This window comes from Oncorhynchus clarkii, chromosome 12, assembly GCF_045791955.1.
Source record: "Oncorhynchus clarkii lewisi isolate Uvic-CL-2024 chromosome 12, UVic_Ocla_1.0, whole genome shotgun sequence".
NCBI lineage: Eukaryota > Metazoa > Chordata > Actinopteri > Salmoniformes > Salmonidae > Oncorhynchus > Oncorhynchus clarkii.
The window spans coordinates 68,483,501-68,502,149 of NC_092158.1; the positions used below are offsets into that span (position 1 = coordinate 68,483,501).

The following is an 18,649-nucleotide window of genomic DNA, read 5'->3' on the forward strand; positions in this document are numbered from 1 at the left end:
CATACAAGCAGGGTTGAGAATAATGTATCCATTTAAATGTATTTGTAGCGCTTTCCACGGTCATTTGAAAGCCATCTATTACAAAAACCAGGCGTTAACATACTGAAGGTGACATTTGGCATTGAAATGAAACACTTGTGGAAGAAACATTGAGAGGAACCAGACCCTATGAAGGATTTTCAAATGAAAGCTGAGAGAGTTGGGAGGCATACTGATCTGGTGTAAGAGGAGTGCGGGGAGAGAGGAGCTGAGGGAAGCCTAGGGGTACTCAAGTTTGTACATCAATAATTGTGTTTGAATGAGGTAAAAAAAAACGGAATATTGCACAGCCAAGGGGCTAAAAGCTTAACTAATTCAAACTCCCTAGACCGCTGTGGAGGTTTACTTTGATCCTGATTCATGGCATAATATGTATATTTTAGCTGAGAGTTTCAGCGTTAAGCCCACTGTTAAAAATTCAACCATTCTTTCTTTGAAGGTTAGTTCGGGTTTGTGGAGAAATTATGACCAAAATCATTTTTATTGGTTAGTTTACCATAACTAATAGGTCTATTTGGGCCACATTCCATCAGATTTCAGGTGTTGGAGGACAAGCAAAGCTAATAGGATGTGCTAATAGGTGGTTTGCTTCTTTTGTTTAGTGAACTTTGCTTTCGACACACATCCCTTTGGGCACAAATATACAGGAGGTAAATTAGAGAGAAGAGAAAGGTATTGAATGTTTAGTGTTTCAGACTCTCATCTCATCGTTCCAGACTCTCATTACTCTCCACACTATATTTTCACCATCATCAGTGTTAGGGAGAGGTAAACTACATGTAGCTCAACTAGTAATTTAACTACATTTTCCAGTAGCTTGGTGGTAGTTGAACTAAATTCTAACCTTGTTAGTGTTTTCAGAAGTTAATTACTTTTTTTTAGCTTGTACCAGTGTAGCTAACTACTGGAACTACACACTACTTATTTTGCAAACATATAATAAAATATGTGTGGTAGGCAAGAATTTCCTTTCATTTTCGTCATCAGACCTGACACATTTTTACTTGAACCAGTTTTTGTTTTTAATAGGCTCCTGATAAATCCTAAATACCAAAAGCATATTTTTCTTAAGGGGAGTTTTAGTGTAACTTAACATCTTCCAGTGTGAAGTCATTAGTAGCTTGGTAAACTATATTTTCAGAGTTGCTTCCCCAACACAGACCACCAATCACCCTCCTTGTGAATATTTATGTGCATACAGTCAGAAATAGAGAAGTCGGCCGCTGGTAGAATCAAAGAGATTCTTTCTCTAACACCCAGCCATATTATGAGTCACACAGAAACTTGTATTGCAGATACTGGACTCCGTTTTGGGTATTCATTCATTAAGGATGTAAGCCTATAGTTTGTACTGCTCATCCCCTGCTTTAATAACCACATTATAAGTGGCCTAATGTATTCAGTACATTTGGAATGAAGGCGCTCAGCATTTACATTACAATGCTGTCTCTTTCCACACCTATGCTGTCCAATAACAGGCTCTGTCTCATGCTTTTTAATGCAGTTGACGAGCGACTCATTTCATCGCATGTTGTTCATGGAGGCAGCTGCCATGTGAGGTTTTGGATTGACAGTTCTAAACTGCTGCTTGTGTTCTGGCCCAGGGGGTATCTCAGCCATGTTTCTTATATAACCGGGGCTCATTTGAAAAATAAATGAATTATTCTTGCCATTGATGTTTTGTGCATTTGAATTAGCTTTACGAAATGGCTTCACGACACCTCCCACACAATCAACGAAGCTGGCCAACATTTTCTCACAAACCCATTTCCACGTTCTTTTCTCTCTCTTTCATGCAGACCTTCTTCTACTGCTGGTTGTTACGAAGGTATCATGCTGTAATCCTATTCTCTCCCTAACTGTCAATCATGTTTTCTTCCCTAAGACCCATTTTTCACCCCCCCCTCTTCCCCATTCCCCTCAAACCTGTTACCCCTCACACCTCTCTTTCCCCTAACCCACAAACCACTTCCCCCCCACCCCATACTTTCCCTTATTCTCTCACTATCTACCCCAAGCCCCCGTTCTTCCTCTCCTGTGCCAGATGAATGTGTTGCATATGGATTCCCCTCCCTCTTTTGTGTCCGGCCCTCTCTACTTGTGTGGGAAGAGTTGAAGTGAAAGGCTCTGTTTTGGTTGTATTGTTGTCGGCCCGTTTGGCCTTCATATGCACCACCAGAGAGTGAGTCTCTTCTGTGTCCCCCTCGATACCTGCCAACTCCACTAACATGCAGTAGCACATACATGTATTATTAATGGCCCATCTTTGACAGTCCTGTATATTCAACGCAGGGTCCCCCGTCCTTGTTGTTGTTCGGCATCGCGGTGTGCGTCGCGGAGGCGGGGCCCGTCCTCCCGCCCCTTTGTAGCAGTTACAGGCCAAACAAAGCACCCTGCCACCAAGGGTGGTGATGTCACCACGACGCATTCCCCTAACCCCCATCCGTGTGTGTGTGTGTGTGTGACACGTCAATAAGCTCAGGCATGATTCACGGCAGCCTCCGCTGCTCTGTATTTCTCATCCATAGACAAATGATGTGTCTGTAAGGCTCCGGCTAATGAGTGATGTTCAGGGCAGCACATCACATGCCCAGATGCTGCTCTCCTTCCTCACTTTTATATAGACGCATAGAAAATTACTCAGGCTGTCACACTGTAGTGTGCAAGGGAGTGTAAAGTGTGAGGGTGCTCCTCTCTTTCTATCTTCTTTGTTTACCCCTTTCCCAACACAGAAATATATATTTGAAAAAAAAAGTCAACTAAGTTTTTACGTCTTTTATGAAGCCTTAGGTCTGTGTTTCGGTAGGTAGATCATTTGATGACCCCTCTTGAACATCTAAGTCCCGTTTGAGCCAATGTAGGAATGGTCTGAAGTCTAGTGTTGTGACACTGAATAGGCCTCAAGATGACTCGCCAACTGCCAGTTTTATTATTTATTTCACCTTTATTTAACCAGGTAGGCCAGTTGAGAAGAAGTTCTCATTTACAACTGCGACCTGGCCAAGATAAAGCAAAGCAGTGCGAAACAAACAACAACATAGAGTTACACATGGAATAAACAAGCGTACAGTCAACAACACAATAGAAAAAGTCTATATAGAGTGTACACAATATATATATTTTTTTAAGTAGCAGTAGCAGTAACCCTATGGCGTGTGAGTATACAGATGTAGGATATTCATTTGATCACTTTTTTGCTGCGGAGAATTTTCCTGCATAGAAGGAAATGCAGACTTGAAGAAGTGTATTCAAGGATTAAAAAGGCTTCAAAAGTTTGCAATTTCCACTTTAAAATGTCAGACTTGGTTTGCAAAGGTTGAAAAATGTATCAACACTTACAAAAATTTGCCATGAATTATAATTCACATAATTCACATTTCCTGTTGTAGAAAACTGGCTCAAATTAAGATCCTACACTTAGAAAAAAGGTTTCCAAAAGGGTTCTTCAGCTGTCCCCATAGGAGAACCATTTTTGGTTCCAGGTAGAACCGTTTTGGTTCCAGGTTGAACTCTTTTGGGTTCCATGTAGAACCCTCTTTCTAAAGGGTTCTACATGGAACTCAAAAGGGATCTAACTGGAACCAAAAAATATTATTCAAAGGGTACCACTATAGGGACAGCCAAAGAACCCTTTTAGATTCTATATAGCACCGGTAAAGAAAGATGAGAGTAATAAACAGAGATGAGTAACAACTCGTTAGGCTACTCGAGCAGTATGTGTGAGTTTATTCACTGTTGAAGGACTCTGAATATGACTCATCTTAGCCGGGCTGAAATCATGAGATGCAATTCAAAACAGCAGAGCCATAACGATGGCACATTCTGTCTGTTCTTGCGACCGAGACAGAACATTTAGCAGCTCTCAACTAAATATGCAGCATCAGATAGACTTCTGGAGTGCATGTGTGGGTGGATGTGAAGGGATGGATGAAGGGGTGCGATGGGTGTTGAGAATGAGAAGTGAAAGCTCCATATATCAGAGTGCTTGAAGGGGGAGTCTGCCTGTTTGAGGAGTTAAGGATCATCTTTTGTGGAACGGCCCCATAGGGCCCCAGCCTCCCTCTTCCCAGATACCCAGAGGAGAGCCAGCTGATCTCCATCCTCAGACACACTCAGGTGACCGGCCTCATTTATCTCTCGGCGGGGCGTGGCTCCCTCCTGGCTTTGTTTGTGTGTGTAGCCCCTGGAGCCCTGAGGGGGGAGGGGTGTGTGTGTGTGTGTAGCCCCTGGAGCCCTGAGGGTGTGTGTGTGTGTGTGTGTGTGTGTGTGTGTGTGTGTGTGTGTGTGTGTGTGTGTGTGTGTGTGTGTGTGTGTGAGCCCCTGAAGCCCTGAGGGGGAGGGGTGTGTGTGTATTTCATTGTGTTACTGTATATTCTGTGTGTGTATTTCATTGTGTTACTTAATGCTGGATGCAGTGTTTATCTACGACAGTATGTCCATGTCTGTCAAATTAAATCAAATTGTATTGGTCGCATACACATTCTTTCAAATCAAATGTTATTGTGTGCACTTGTCTATGTATGGGGTGTGTGTGTGTGTGTGTGTGTGTGTGTGTGTGTGTGTGTGTGTGTGTGTGTGTGTGTGTGTGTGTGTGTGTGTGTGTGTGTGTGTGTGTGGAGAAAGGGGTTTGCACATGGCATAAGGACAGCATTGTGCCAGCGGTATGGGGGATAGAGGGATGACGGCCAGCCGGCCGGGGGGTGGAAAAGAGGACGGGGGATTGTCCAGATGAGTCATCGCAGATGTGCGCCTCCCTCCCTCCAACTATGTCCGCCCATCAGTAGAGCAGAGAGTGGAGTGGAGCGAGTGCGTTAGGCACGCTAGGTCATTTGTCATCTTGGTGGATGACACATTGTAGAGGAAAGGCACAGCACCGCTGAGACTCACATTCAATGCAGTCCCTGACTGATAGGGTCACGCAATCGCCACGGCAACGTCTGTCCCGATGTTGTTCAGCCACAGGGAATATCAATTCAATATCTTTTCATGTCCTGAGGTACAAAGCAAGTGTGCCACTATAACCACATTGGTTGAGACAACAAAGCAATTATGGATTCTAAGGGGATTCCAGTCATTCATAACAAAACAGAATTATATAAATATTGTGTATTAAGTGATAGTTTGCTTTTAAATGTTTTTTTGACCACACCAAACAGACCATCCACAGTAAAGGACATTAGGTGGAACTCAAAACCTATAGTTCTGGCAACTGCGTGTCAATAAAAGTCTATATGTGACCCCTGTGACCTTGCTGACCTCAGCTCCATATAAAACCATTCACCATCGGAAGGGCAGTGCTCCCATAACAACTAATCTGGTGATCATACCAGAACCTCCATGTGACATTTTCCACCAGTGTGTGGAAAGTGGAAATGACGGTTATGACCAGTAACCTCATGGTTGACCCGGCCCCTTTCCGCTCCTCTCCCTCCCAGCCTGTTCATTCACCTTTTAGCTCCTCTGTGCTTCCCTTAAAGACGTTTGATTGGTTTCCTCCATAGTACGGTAATAAAGTGTAAAGCACAAGCGCTTACTTTTGGGAGTGCAGGGGATTCCTTCGTGGAAACACCCAGTGGTCTCACAGACCAGGCAGTTACAGAGAAAGCAGAAGTGGAGAAGGAGGATGGAGAGAAGAAACAGAAAGTCAGGGCTGAGGGGATGTGAACGTACAGTAACATGATAACCGTATCCTCATTTAGTAGCATGGCAGACCTTGTGACTGAGGGCAATGCTTGCAATCACCACTAAGCAACATAGCTCTGAGTCATAGATTTGTCGTCAAACGTTGTTTCCATAGTTACCAAGGGGAGTTATTGTTTGGTGGGAATTTTTTTAAATTCAGGGTATTTCCAGAAATAGAGCAGTAAGAAAATGTATGTTGTTATTAAGAAAAGTCTTTAAAAAAAACTTAGAGGAACAAATCCGGATGCGGCCAATCGTTGTCTTTCAAATAAAAGGCTGGAATTTCCCGATAGAATGCAAAACTCCAAGGTCAGTCAAGGTGAAGAGAGTCATTTTAGGTATCTGACAATATGTTACAGTTGACAGTATTGGTGTAACTTGAAGCTACCTTATACATTCCCTGAGCTATCCATTGCAGCCATACCTCTTTCAAGCACTCCTGAGGTATCAGATAACAACTTGAGCTGCACCTGCCAGCTAAATCGGTGGATTTTTGACAGCAGCAAAGTTTCTGGAGGGACAAGTTAGGAATTAGCCCACTGGGCATAGACGTCAATTCAACATCTATTCCACATTTGGTTCCACGTCATTTCATTGAAATTGCCCAGTGGGAGGTTACCTGTCATAGCCAGACAAATGTAAGGCAGCAAAGGGGGAACAGCACTGCAGGCGGCGTAGGACAAGATGATGAGACATTTTCAGGCTATCTGGTTATTCAAGATCAGCACACCATTCACAGCGGTGGTTGTGAGGCTTTTGGTCAGCGATGATTCACTCTCTCTTTGCATCTTGTGAATAGTATTAAATGTTCGTGTGAATTAGAAACGTCCATGTATTCAGACTGGACCAGTGCATTAGTGACGCATCACTATAACGATTCAATACGACTTCAATAAAACTACACAACAGACTAGTATGAAACGCTTTATCTACAATCAAAAGTATTGTGAAAAATGCACTTATATGTGTATTAAAGTAGTACAAAGTTAAGTATTTGGCCCCATATTCATAGCACGCACTGAGTACATCAAGCTTGTGACTCTACAAACTTGTTGGATGCATTTGCTGTTTATTTTGGCTGTGTTTCAGAATACTTTGTGCCCAATAGAAATTAATGGTAAATAATGTATTGTCATTTTGGGAGTCACTTTTATGGTACATAAGAATAGAATATGTTTCTAAACACTTCTACATTAATGGGAATGCTACCATGATTACGTATATTTGTGAATGACTCGTGAATAGTGAGAAAGTTACAGATGCACAAATATCATACCCCACTCCACCTCCTGTGGAGAAGGAGGATGGAGAGAAGAAACAGAAAGCCAGGGCTGAATGGATGTGGAAGTCACAGGAGGTTGGTGGCACCTTAATTGGGGAGGATAGGCTCGTGGTAATGGCTGGAGCGGAACAGGTGGAATGGTATCAAATACATCAAATACAAATACAACACATGGTTTCCATGGTTTCCAGGTGTTTGATACTATTCCATTCGCTCTGTTCCACCCATTATTATGAGCCGTCCTCCTCCCAGCAGCCCCCTGTGGTGGAAGTACAGTACAGTATCATGAAAAAAACGTATCCTCATTAGGTAACATGACCTTGTGACTGAGGGCAATGCTTGTAATCACTACTACGCAACATAGCTCTGCATCATAGTTTTGTGGTCAGACCTAGTCTCCATAGTTACCGACAGGAGTTATTGTTTGGTGTGAATCATTATTAATTCAGGGCATTTCTGGAAATAGAGCAGTAAGAAAATGTATGTGTTATTGAGAAAAGTCCAAAATAAACTTAGAGGAACAAAGTCTTAAAGAGGACGAGCCCGTCCTTCTCTTTTAAAGAAAAGACATGGAATTTTACGATAGAATGCAAAACTCCAAGGTCAGTCAATTCAGTGTCTATTCCACGATGGTTTAATGTAATTTCATTGAAATGACTTGGAAACTGTTGATTCAAACAGTATGTGCCCAGTTGAGAGAGAGAGAAGAGAGAGCGAGAGAGAGAGAGAGAGAGAAAGAGAAGAGAGAGAGAGAGAGAGAGAGAGAGAGAGAGAGAGAGAGAGAGAGAGAGTGAGTGTGAGTGTGAGTGTGAGTGTGAGTGTGTGAGTGAGTAGGGGACTCCACTCCTGTGTCAGTGATGTGAGGCGGAGGGGTTTCCCTGAGACAAGTCACACAGTACACATGTTCCCCATCCCTTCCCCCATCGACATCCCTACAGCTCTGGGACAGACGTCGCTGAGCCTGGCATATTGCCAGCGGTGACGGAAGGCTGTGGCCTCTGTGTGTAAGCCCTCCTGTCACTCGCAGACAGGAGATAGGGAGCTAGTGCCTTGTGTCAATGGAGACAGCTAGTGGGGTTGCGCTGAAGGAACCAGAGACAAGGATGAGGTCATTCCTCAAGGAGACCAGACAATCAGAACTATTGTCTCAGGGGGCTTGCAAATCCATGCACGATCCCACAGCTAAAAAAACTCAACTGCATTGTGGTTGGTTGTGTGCGAGGTAGGCTTCACTACTACTGCCAGGCACTGCCTTGTTTGACATTTTATAGAGGGACACACTGCTTGCCGTTCGCTGCAAAGAAATGAACTGATAAGTTTGGCAGCTATTAAGATATTTCTACATTACCTCAATGTCCAGGCAACAGCCTGGAGTTAGTATGCAGTAGGTTGCGAGAGTAACGATGCCCCAAGTACATGTTATTGAGAAGAGAAGCCATGCTTTTCAATATCCCCAGCCATGAGCTCTCTTACTCTGACATGTGTTGTGTGGCACCTGTGTGCTCGCTGTTTGGAAAGACCTCTTGCATAGGCATGGAGCTGGATCAGTCAGCCGTGGGTGGCTGGAATCGGATCCCGCATTTTTACTCTGAAACAAAGTATTGAGTATGCGGCAGCTCAGAGTGAGTATACAGTTTCCTCCTGCAGTCGGGATGGTGACGAAACCATAAGCGACACCTGATAAGGTTCCATTTCATCATGAGTGCCTCGGCTGCTGGTTGCTGTTTAAGCCTCACGCTCTGTTGTTCTATCTTCATAGCTCCACTCATTTTCCTATACAAACATGATTTAATAAGTTAATGTGTGGCATCGAATAGGCTACCACAATCAATATCACTCAATTGGGAATTCCAAAAATACATCCTGAATGATTTTCAATCACAAGCCAAAGGTACTGGAGTGATGAAGTCACACGCAACACCAGTGGTAATCAATGGCACTACTACACAGGCCTACTACCACTGACCTTTATTTTCCAATCTTCTAGCGATCCGATGTTCTAGTAGAATCAATATAGTGCTTTCACTACTACTATTCAAATGGCCGACCGACGTCGGTTTAAACAAAGCAAATTAAATTTGAATGAAACTTAACTAAGAAAAGGCTCTCTCTAAAATAAGGTCAAATAAACTGCGCTTAGATTAATAATTAATCCATCCCTGAGTTATTTATTTAATGAACTACTAAATCCAATAAGTGAATGGTGATTTTAATAATTGATTAATTGGCTTCCATCCAACCCCTGACTTCTTCACAAACAGTCTGTTAGGCAATGCTCTTTCTTTGACGCCTCAGCCCTTGCAATATGAATTTATTCAATTCATTCAATTCTTTAACATAACAGCATGTTTGTTACCATGTCCATCGTACCTCACTGAGCTGAAAAAGAACAACCCAATAATCCGTGGAGCATTATATTAGGTGCCTGTGTAACGGTTTTCTGTATGTGAAGGAGAGTCGGACCAAAATGCAGCGTGTAGATTTCGATCCATGTTTTAATAAACAAACGTAAAACACGAATCAATACAAACACTACAAAAATAAAGAACGTAATGAACGTAACGAAAACCTAACCAGCCTATCTGGTGAAAACACATAGACAGGAACAATCACCCACCAACACACAGTGAAACCCAGGCTACCTAAATATGGTTCCCAATCAGAGACAATGACGAACACCTGCCTCTGATTGAGAACCATATCAGGCCGAACATAGATCTGGACAAACTAGACATGTAACATAGAATGCCCACTCAGATCACACCCTGACCAACCACAACATAGAAATATACAAAGTAAACTATGGTCAGGGTGTGACAGTACCCCCCCCCCCCCCCCAAGGTGCGGACTCCGGCCGCAAAACCTGAACCTATAGGGGAGGGTCTGGGTGGGCATCTGTCCGTGGTGGCGGCTCTGGCGCTGGATGTGGACCCCACTCCATAATCGTTTTAGTCCACCTCCTTAGCGTCCCTAGATAGGTTACCCTCCTTAATGACCGCTCGGGACAGAGGGACAGCTCGGGACAGAGGTAGCTCGGGACTGATGGGTAGCTCAGCACTGAGAGGAAGCTCAGCACTGAGAGGAAGCTCAGCACTGAGAGGAAGCCCAGGCAGATAGTTGGATCTAGCAGATCCTGGTCGACTGGCAGATCTGGAAGAGTCTGGTCGACTGGCAGATCTGGAAGAGTCTGGTCGACTGGCAGATCTGGAAGAGTCTGGTCGACTGGCAGATCTGGAAGAGTCTGGTCGACTGGCAGATCTGGAAGAGTCTGGTCGACTGGCAGATCTGGAAGAGTCTGGTCGACTGGCAGATCTGGAAGAGTCTGGTCGACTGGCAGATCTGGAAGAGTCTGGTCGACTGGCAGCTCTGGCTGCTCCATGCTGACTGGCTGCTCTGGCTGCTCCATGCTGACTGGCGGCCCTGGCTGCTCCATGCTGACTGGCGGCCCTGGCTGCTCCATGCTGACTGGCGGCCCTGGCTGCTCCATGCTGACTGGCGGCCCTGGCTGCTCCATGCTGACTGGCGGCCCTGGCTGCTCCATGCTGACTGGCGGCCCTGGCTGCTCCATGCTGACTGGCGGCCCTGGCTGCTCCATGCTGACTGGCGGCCCTGGCTGCTCCATGCTGACTGGCGGCCCTGGCTGCTCCATGCTGACTGGCGGCCCTGGCTGCTCCATGCTGACTGGCGGCCCTGGCTGCTCCATGCTGACTGGCGGCCCTGGCTGCTCCATGCTGACTGGCGGCCCTGGCTGCTCCATGCTGACTGGCGGCCCTGGCGGCTCCATGCTGACTGGCGGCCCTGGCGGCTCCTTGCAGACTGGCGGCCCTGGCGGCTCCTTGCAGACTGGCGGCCCTGGCGGCTCCTTGCAGACTGGCGGCCCTGGCGGCTCCTTGCAGACTGGCGGCTCTGGCGGCTCCTTGCAGACTGGCGGCTCTGGCGGCTCCTTGCAGACTGGCGGCTCTGGCGGCTCCTTGCAGACTGGCGGCTCTGGCGGCTCCTTGCAGACTGGCGGCTCTGGCGGCTCCTTGCAGACTGGCGGCTCTGGCGGCTCCTTGCAGACTGGCGGCTCTGGCGGCTCCTTGCAGACTGGCAGCTCTGGCGGCTCCTTGCAGACTGGCAGCTCTGGCGGCATCCTGCAGACTGGCAGCTTTGGCGGCTCCTTGCAGACTGGCAGCTCTGGCGGCTCCTTGCAGACTGGCAGCTCCCTGCAGACTGGCAGCTCCATGCAGACTGGCAGCTCCTTGCAACCTGGCAGCTCCTTGCAACCTGGCAGCTCCTTGCAACCTGGCAGCTCCTTGCAACCTGGCAGCTCCTTGCAACCTGGCAGCTCCTTGCAACCTGGCAGCTCCTTGCAACCTGGCAGCTCCTTGCAACCTGGCAGCTCCTTGCAAACTGGCAGTTCTGAACAGGCGGGAGACTCCGGCAGCGCTGTAGAGAAGGAAGGCTCTAACAGCGCTAAACAGGCGGGAGACTCCGACAGCGCTGAAGAGGAGGAAGGCTCTGGCAGCGCTGGACAGGCGAGGTGCACTGTAGGCCTGATGCGTGGTGCTGGCACTGGTGGTACTGGGCCGAGGACACGCACAGGAAGCCTGGTGCGGGGAGCTGCTACCGGAGGGCTGGGGTGTGGAGGTGGTACTGGAAAGACCGGACCGTGCAGGCGCCCTGGAGCTCTTGAGCACCGAGCCTGCCCAACCTTACCTGGTTGAATGCTCACGGTCGCCCTGCCAGTGCGGCGAGGTGGAATAGCCCGCACTGGGCTATGCAGGCGAACCGGAGACACCGAGCGCAAGGCTGGTGCCATGTAAGCCGGCCCAAGGAGATGCACTGGGGACCAGCTGCGTAGAGCCGGCTTCATGGCATTAGGCTCGACGCTCAATCTAGCCCGGCCGACACGCGGATACCGCACCGGGCTATGCACCCGCACTGGAGACACCGTGCGCACCACTGCATAACACGGTGCCTGTCCGGTCTCTCTAGCCCCCCGGTAAGCACAGGGAGTCTGCCCAGGTCTCCTACCTGGCGTAGCCATACTCCCTGTTAGCCCCCCCCCCCAAGAAATTTTTGGGGCTGCCTCTCGGGCTTCCATCCGCGTCGCCGTGCTGCCTTCTCATACCAGCGCCTCTCTGCTTTCACCGCCTCCATTCTACGATAACCTTCCTCGCACTGCTCCAGCGAATCCCAGGCGGGCTCCGGCACTCTCCCTGGGTCGGCCGCCCACCTGTCGATCTCCTCCCAAGTAGTATAGTTCATACTCCTGCTGTCCATAACGTCCTCCCATGTCCATTCCTCTTTACGCTGCTGTTGCTGCCTGTTGACACGCTGCTTGGTCCGTTGGTGGTGGGTGATTCTGTAACGGTTTTCTGTATGTGAAGGAGAGTCGGACCAAAATGCAGCGTGTAGATTTCGATCCATGTTTTAATAAACAAACGTAAAACACGAATCAATACAAACACTACAAAAATAAAGAACGTAATGAACGTAACGAAAACCTAACCAGCCTATCTGGTGAAAACACATAGACAGGAACAATCACCCACCAACACACAGTGAAACCCAGGCTACCTAAATATGGTTCCCAATCAGAGACAATGACGAACACCTGCCTCTGATTGAGAACCATATCAGGCCGAACATAGAACTGGACAAACTAGACATGTAACATAGAATGCCCACTCAGATCACACCCTGACCAACCACAACATAGAAATATACAAAGTAAACTATGGTCAGGGTGTGACAGCCTGCCTTGGAACCAAGTGTTCTTCTGTTATTGTCACTGGTTATGACTGCCACCTGTCCATATAGACAGCACCCATCCACCCACAATTAACAATGGGCCATTTGAGCAAATTGGCATATCCACAACAAAATAGGAGATAGAGCAAGACGACAGCACAACTGACTTATAGAACTGTCTTGTTCTACAACTGACATATAGAACTGTCTTGTTCTACAACTGACTTATAGAACTGTCTTGTTCTACAACTGACTTCTAGAACTGTCTTGTTCTACAACTGACTTATAGAACTGTCTTGTTCTACAACTGACATATACTGACATACTGTCTTGTTCTTGACTGGTGTGTATAAAGGGTTAACCTGCCACACACGTGTGTTTTCAGCAGGGCTCTAGCCTTTTGAGGGGGCCTTTTTTAGGGAAGATTTGATTTGAAGGCCCCCCTCACCTCATGGGCAAAACATTTTAGTGGCCCCCCTTTTGACGGCAGAGAGAAATAATTTACTGCAATTCTAGACATTTTGCCATGGGTGGAGAAGGTTTTTCAGTTTTAAAGCTAATACCATTCAATTCTACACATTTTGCCATGTTCGTTTAAAAAATATATTTTTGGTGCTTTTTTCACAAGTATGTGGTGAATTTTCAAAACTAAGTAGAAACTCTAAACCCTATCATATGTTCCGAACCTTTGATTGAGCATTCATTGGATTTCACACATCGTTCATGCGAAATCAAAGTTGTCAGTAAAATACCATCAGAACATTTAGTGTAGTGACCCATACATCCAATCTTGGTGGGGCAAACTCCACAGAAATGTTTTATATGCATGCCAGAAAACCCACAACACAACATTAAACAATACATTAATTGCACTATAACGATGACAAACAATGCCCACAAACTGTTAAAAACATAGCTGATATGGCAGACTTGCTTAAACAAATGTGGTTTCTACTGAAAATTGAGATGTACAAACAATGGCGTAAGGGACGACGAGCGGATAAGAGGCAATCCGTCATTCCGATTAAGACATTAACGAGCGAGCTAGCTTTTGAAATGTACAATGACAGAATTCAGAACACGGGCCGTTCTTACAGTGTTCTCCCTGTACACCAAGTCAGAACCATAGGATAAATAAAGGGGGCATATAAACAGACAATGAAAGCTCTTACAATATTTCTCTAAAACAGACTATAGGCTACATGTGCACCACCAAGTCAAAACAGTAGGCTAAGTTATGAGGGGGAAAGGGACCAAATTATTAGGGTGAGGCACATGGGCTACTAACGGCTTACTACACAACATACACTTAGTCTTACTTTCTTAGCTACAGTATATTTATCTCCCTGGTATATTACATAATTTATGCAGCAGCATACAACACATTTTTGGACTCATCTTGTTGTGATGTGCTTACTTGAACTGGAAGGTGGGCAGCGGTTCTTCGTGGGCAAATTATGTCATCAAAGTCTGGCATTCTCAGGATTTATGGTGCTTTCAAGACAACTGGGAACTAGGAAAAAAACAAGGTTGAATCATGACGTCTGTGATCTTCAGGTCGGAGCTCTAAAAAGAGGCCAGAGTTCCAGAGTTGGAATTCCGAGTTAGAGGACTGTTCAAAATGTATTTTCCAAGTCAGAGCTCGTTTTTTTTGAGTTCCTAGTTGTCTTGAACTCAGTGAAGTCTTCCCAGGCCCAAGTTTCCAGTTGTTTTGAACGCGGCAGAAGTCATGCTGGATTGACAGCATGGCCAATGTATTCAACCTTTTCTGGCTCATGGCATGTGAATATTTATCCATTTAAACTTAGAAAAGAGACCCATAAACACAGATTTGGACCACACATCCACTCCACTGAATAGCAGGCTAGTGATTGCTTTGCAACGCTTGCAGTTAGCCATTGATTCCTTCCAAACCACTCATTGTTATATTTGCGATTTCCAACTTGTACAATGTTTATGGCCAATGAGCACTTATACATTTTATCTGTAATTTCTCTTCATATGACAAGGATTGAAAATAATTTGCCAGCAGATTGTTGACTTGATTCCAGATGACTGAGATTTTGAAAGTATAATGTTGACATGATCAGTCCAATCAAAACTACAGTAGATATGTGATTTGACATAATTTTATCTGTGGCCAATGACCTTGAGCCTTCTTGGATTGGCACTTCCAATGTAACTCTATGGCAGCACCCAAGGAGCTTGAATTTTCTAGCACACCCTGTAGATTTTGCGGCCCATGAGTGACAGAACACAGAGCCAATCACGGCGCAACTAGAGAACATTACCAACCCCTATGCAATGTATTTTCAGCTTGCTGCCCCACCACCACAGAAAGCACTGAGCTAGACTGACACCTGCATGTTGGAGCTGCCTTACTCAAGAAAGCAAAAAAGAGATAATGTTTGTTTTTGACTTTGTTTGCAAACTGATATGTGACACGTATTAATGCCAAAATAACAATAATATATACTTTTTTTTTTGCTAAAAAGGTGGGCTCCTCCATTTAGTTATTTTAACAACCATTTAATCCAACAGTAAAAAATACAAGGTACATATTTCAAAGCATATTTTTTTTGAAGCACTGAATGGAACAAATAGAAGATGGTAAACATACACTGAGTATACAAAACATTAGGAACATCGTCCCAATATTTTGGTGCACCCCCTTTTGCCCTCCGAACAGCCTCAATTGGTCGGGGCATGGACTCTACAAGTGTCGAAAGTGTTCCACAGGGACGCTGGCCCAAGTTGACTCCAATGCTTTCCACAGTTGTGCCAAGTTGGCTGGAATTCCTTTGGGTGGTGGACCATTCTTGATACACACGGGAAAATGTTGAGCGTGAAAATCGCAGCAGCGCTGCAGTTCTTGACACACTCGGACGTGTACTCCTGGCACCTACTACCATATCCTCTCGAAGGCACTTCAATATTTTGTCTTTCCCATTTACCCTCTGAGTGGCACACATACACAATCCATGTCTTAAATATTATTTTTAAATCCTTCCTTAACCTGTCTCCTCCCAACTGTCTACACTAGTTATAGTGTATTTAACAGGTGACAGCAATGAGGGATCCTAACTTCCAACCAGATTCACCTGGTTAGTCTATTTCATGGAAAGAGCAGGTGTTCCTAATGATTTGTGCACTCAGTGTAATTTTCCATACAGTATTTGACTAACTTGACATGCACCATAAAAAAATGTTTGTATCCAATGGCAGGTTGTGAGCATGTTGAGAAATATGTCAATCTTACAGTTCCATTGTCCTTATACAGTATGTAGGACAAATCATCAGAAATAGAGGTATTGTAAAGTAGCTATTGTAAAAATGTAGCATGGTGTTGTTGTATGCCATTTCTGCTCCATGCGGCATTGTACAAGATTACCGTTTCTATGTGACTTGTCAACTGATACAGTATCACCTGTTTCTCTGCTTGAAAGTACGTCTTAGTGCCGGGTTGGTAATTCAGCCATGGTTACTACAAGTTTAGATAGCTGCGTAAACTAATTTATCAATCAAAACATTTTTAGCTGACATGGGCTAATTTGAGTGATTGTCAGTGACTGACATAACTAGAGGAAGACTGCTGATGTACAACAACATTTCGAAATTGCCCCTTGTGTATATTACTATTCTAAAGCTAAACAGTAAGTTAAGACCCCCCTCCCCAAAAAATGTACGTTTATTTTTGTTGGTCGTGTCCCCCTAGCGGCCGGTGGCATTAGGCGACCTCCAATATCGCTTATGCCTAGAGCCGGCCCTGGTGAGCAGCTGCCATTCAGCGGGCACTTAGGAGCACTGACTGTAACTGCAGATGAAGGGAGGAAGGGAGTGGGCGAGTTAATATAGCAGCGGTCCCTTATTCAGCACATACACACACTCGCGAAGAGTTTGAGTGAACGAGAGAGAGAGAGAGAGGGAGGGAGTGTGTTTGTCCACACAGAGCTCGAACAACTGCATTCAAACGGAGAAGGGGAGAGGGAAACGGCTGCTACTTATCTGAACAAGCTTCCACACATACGGAGGAGACGAGGCCATTCCCACTGGCGATATTACTGCAGTAGATTGCATTGACGCCAGCAGCAAGAGATACCTCATGCGGGCATAGACGCGTCGCATTTGTCGGTGGTAAAAAGCTACTGGGGCGCCTATTTACCAACCCCCGCTGTTATCCTTATTTTGTTTCGGTTTATCTCATTGTACTCTGCTGAGAGTGTGTTTATTCGGCACCTTGCGTTCGTCATCCAGTGTATTTTGGCCGCTGCTTGAAACTGACAAACACTGTTCCTTGACGCGCCCGAAACGTCTGCAGAGGTGGAGGAGACGCCAGGGAGCGGTTGTTGTGGAGCAGGTTGGGATATTTTGCGATAAAAGCTACTCAACCAGAACGTGCAGTCGTGTGTGAGCACGCTTTCGCCCATGTCGATAGACTGCTGCTTCACAAATCTGATTTTTACACTGCTCTTTTAAAATCATGATTTGACAAATGGGTTAATTATCGCCATGCAAGAGTTTACTACGAAGACCGGTCAATAGAATTACGCATGGATGCTTGTATAATGTAGTCACAACGTTAGTTCCTGCAGAGGTATTCAGTTAATATCAATCACCATCGAAAAAAGCCTTATTGCGGTATTGTATCAAAATGCCTGCGGGAATGAAGCCCCTGGAAAAGTTTTTGAAGAAACAGACAACGGCGCTCACTCGAGCTGGTGGCTTTGGTGAGAAGGCGACTGGCACTGGCACTTCTCGGCGGCGAGCCAGCCTGTCTCGGGTGGTTCCGTTTTTCAGGGAAACTTCTCCAGAGAGCGGTCCGGCCAGGGAGGTGTTCAGCCCGGACACTGAGGAAGCACCGTGCTGGCCCTCGGCCACTGCGGACATTAGGAGCCCGTCGTTGTCTAGCGATGAGCAAAGCTCCGAGGCGAGTCTGGACACGAGCTGGACCCCGCTGCCTGCGGACACACCGGACAACCTGGCGCTGGCGCTCCTGGACAGTGTGGCAGGCAAACGATATGGCAACTGCACAGGTAAATTGACCTTGCCAATCAACAGCATTTATACAACACAGTGCATCCACCTATTGGCCTGTGAATCATCACACTCAGTGGTTTGACTAATGCCTCAACTGTTTCACACCAAGTCATGGTGTTCTTGCGTTTCACTTTTGCAAATTAGCCAAGCAATTCACTTGTCAAATGAATGTAGCCCATCCAGGAACCCCAAACTACAATTTGGTCCTTGCTTAGGCTATATCCTAGTCTATAGGCCAACATATGCTATTGAAAATAACTAAGATTTTGCTCATTTTCTGATTTTTCGCCAAACAATAACATAAACCCCAAATACTCAGTCAGTGATCTATTTCAGGCTGTAGAATTTGTGATTAGGCGGTGGTTCCGTCCCATCATTGCCTTGTTATATTATCTGATTCAACGGTTACATAAGAACGTCTGGCCTCATTAAGAAAAATAAAAGCCTGTTATTAAAAGGGATGGTCCAGATGTTTCTCACACCTCAGAAAAGAAGACCTCGCCAAATGAATCATATTTACGCTTTACATTTGTGACACTTACACCAAAAACGAAACTCGTCCAAATTCTAACGTATAGCCTCTAGGGTTCCGCTTATTCAACAAAAACATTTTGATTGAGCTCATTTGCACTTGCCCATTACAGTAGCAGCATGTCTTTCGTATGGAAACTGGCTGCTTCACTATCAGTCATGGAGGAAAGCGATGGTCTTCGCACATTGGCTGCTGAGTTTGTGTACTTATTTATTTATTTCTAAAAACGAGGTCATGATTCTCATACTAAAAGACAATGTTTCTGTTGGCAGCTAAAGAGCAGACGATACAATGTGTTTTATTCTGGAGTGGGCCTTGCGTGGAGCGTCTCAAATAGAAGC

At 45.7% G+C, this 18,649-nt stretch overlaps 1 protein-coding gene across 2 annotated transcripts in view; it reads left to right on the forward strand.

Annotated features, from left to right (window-relative positions):
- Positions 1–16,468: 16,468 nt before the first annotated feature.
- The window catches only part of LOC139421105 (Rap guanine nucleotide exchange factor (GEF)-like 1), a 33,545-nt gene continuing 31,364 nt past the window's right edge, over positions 16,469–18,649 (forward strand). Inside the window, exon 1 of one of the 2 annotated variants that reach the window (XM_071171648.1) lies at positions 16,469–17,772. In XM_071171648.1, the coding sequence (XP_071027749.1) occupies positions 17,391–17,772 (382 nt within the window). In that variant the 5' untranslated portion in view covers positions 16,469–17,390. The remainder of the gene's footprint in view (positions 17,773–18,649) is intronic. The other variant, XM_071171649.1, reaches the window with a different exon arrangement.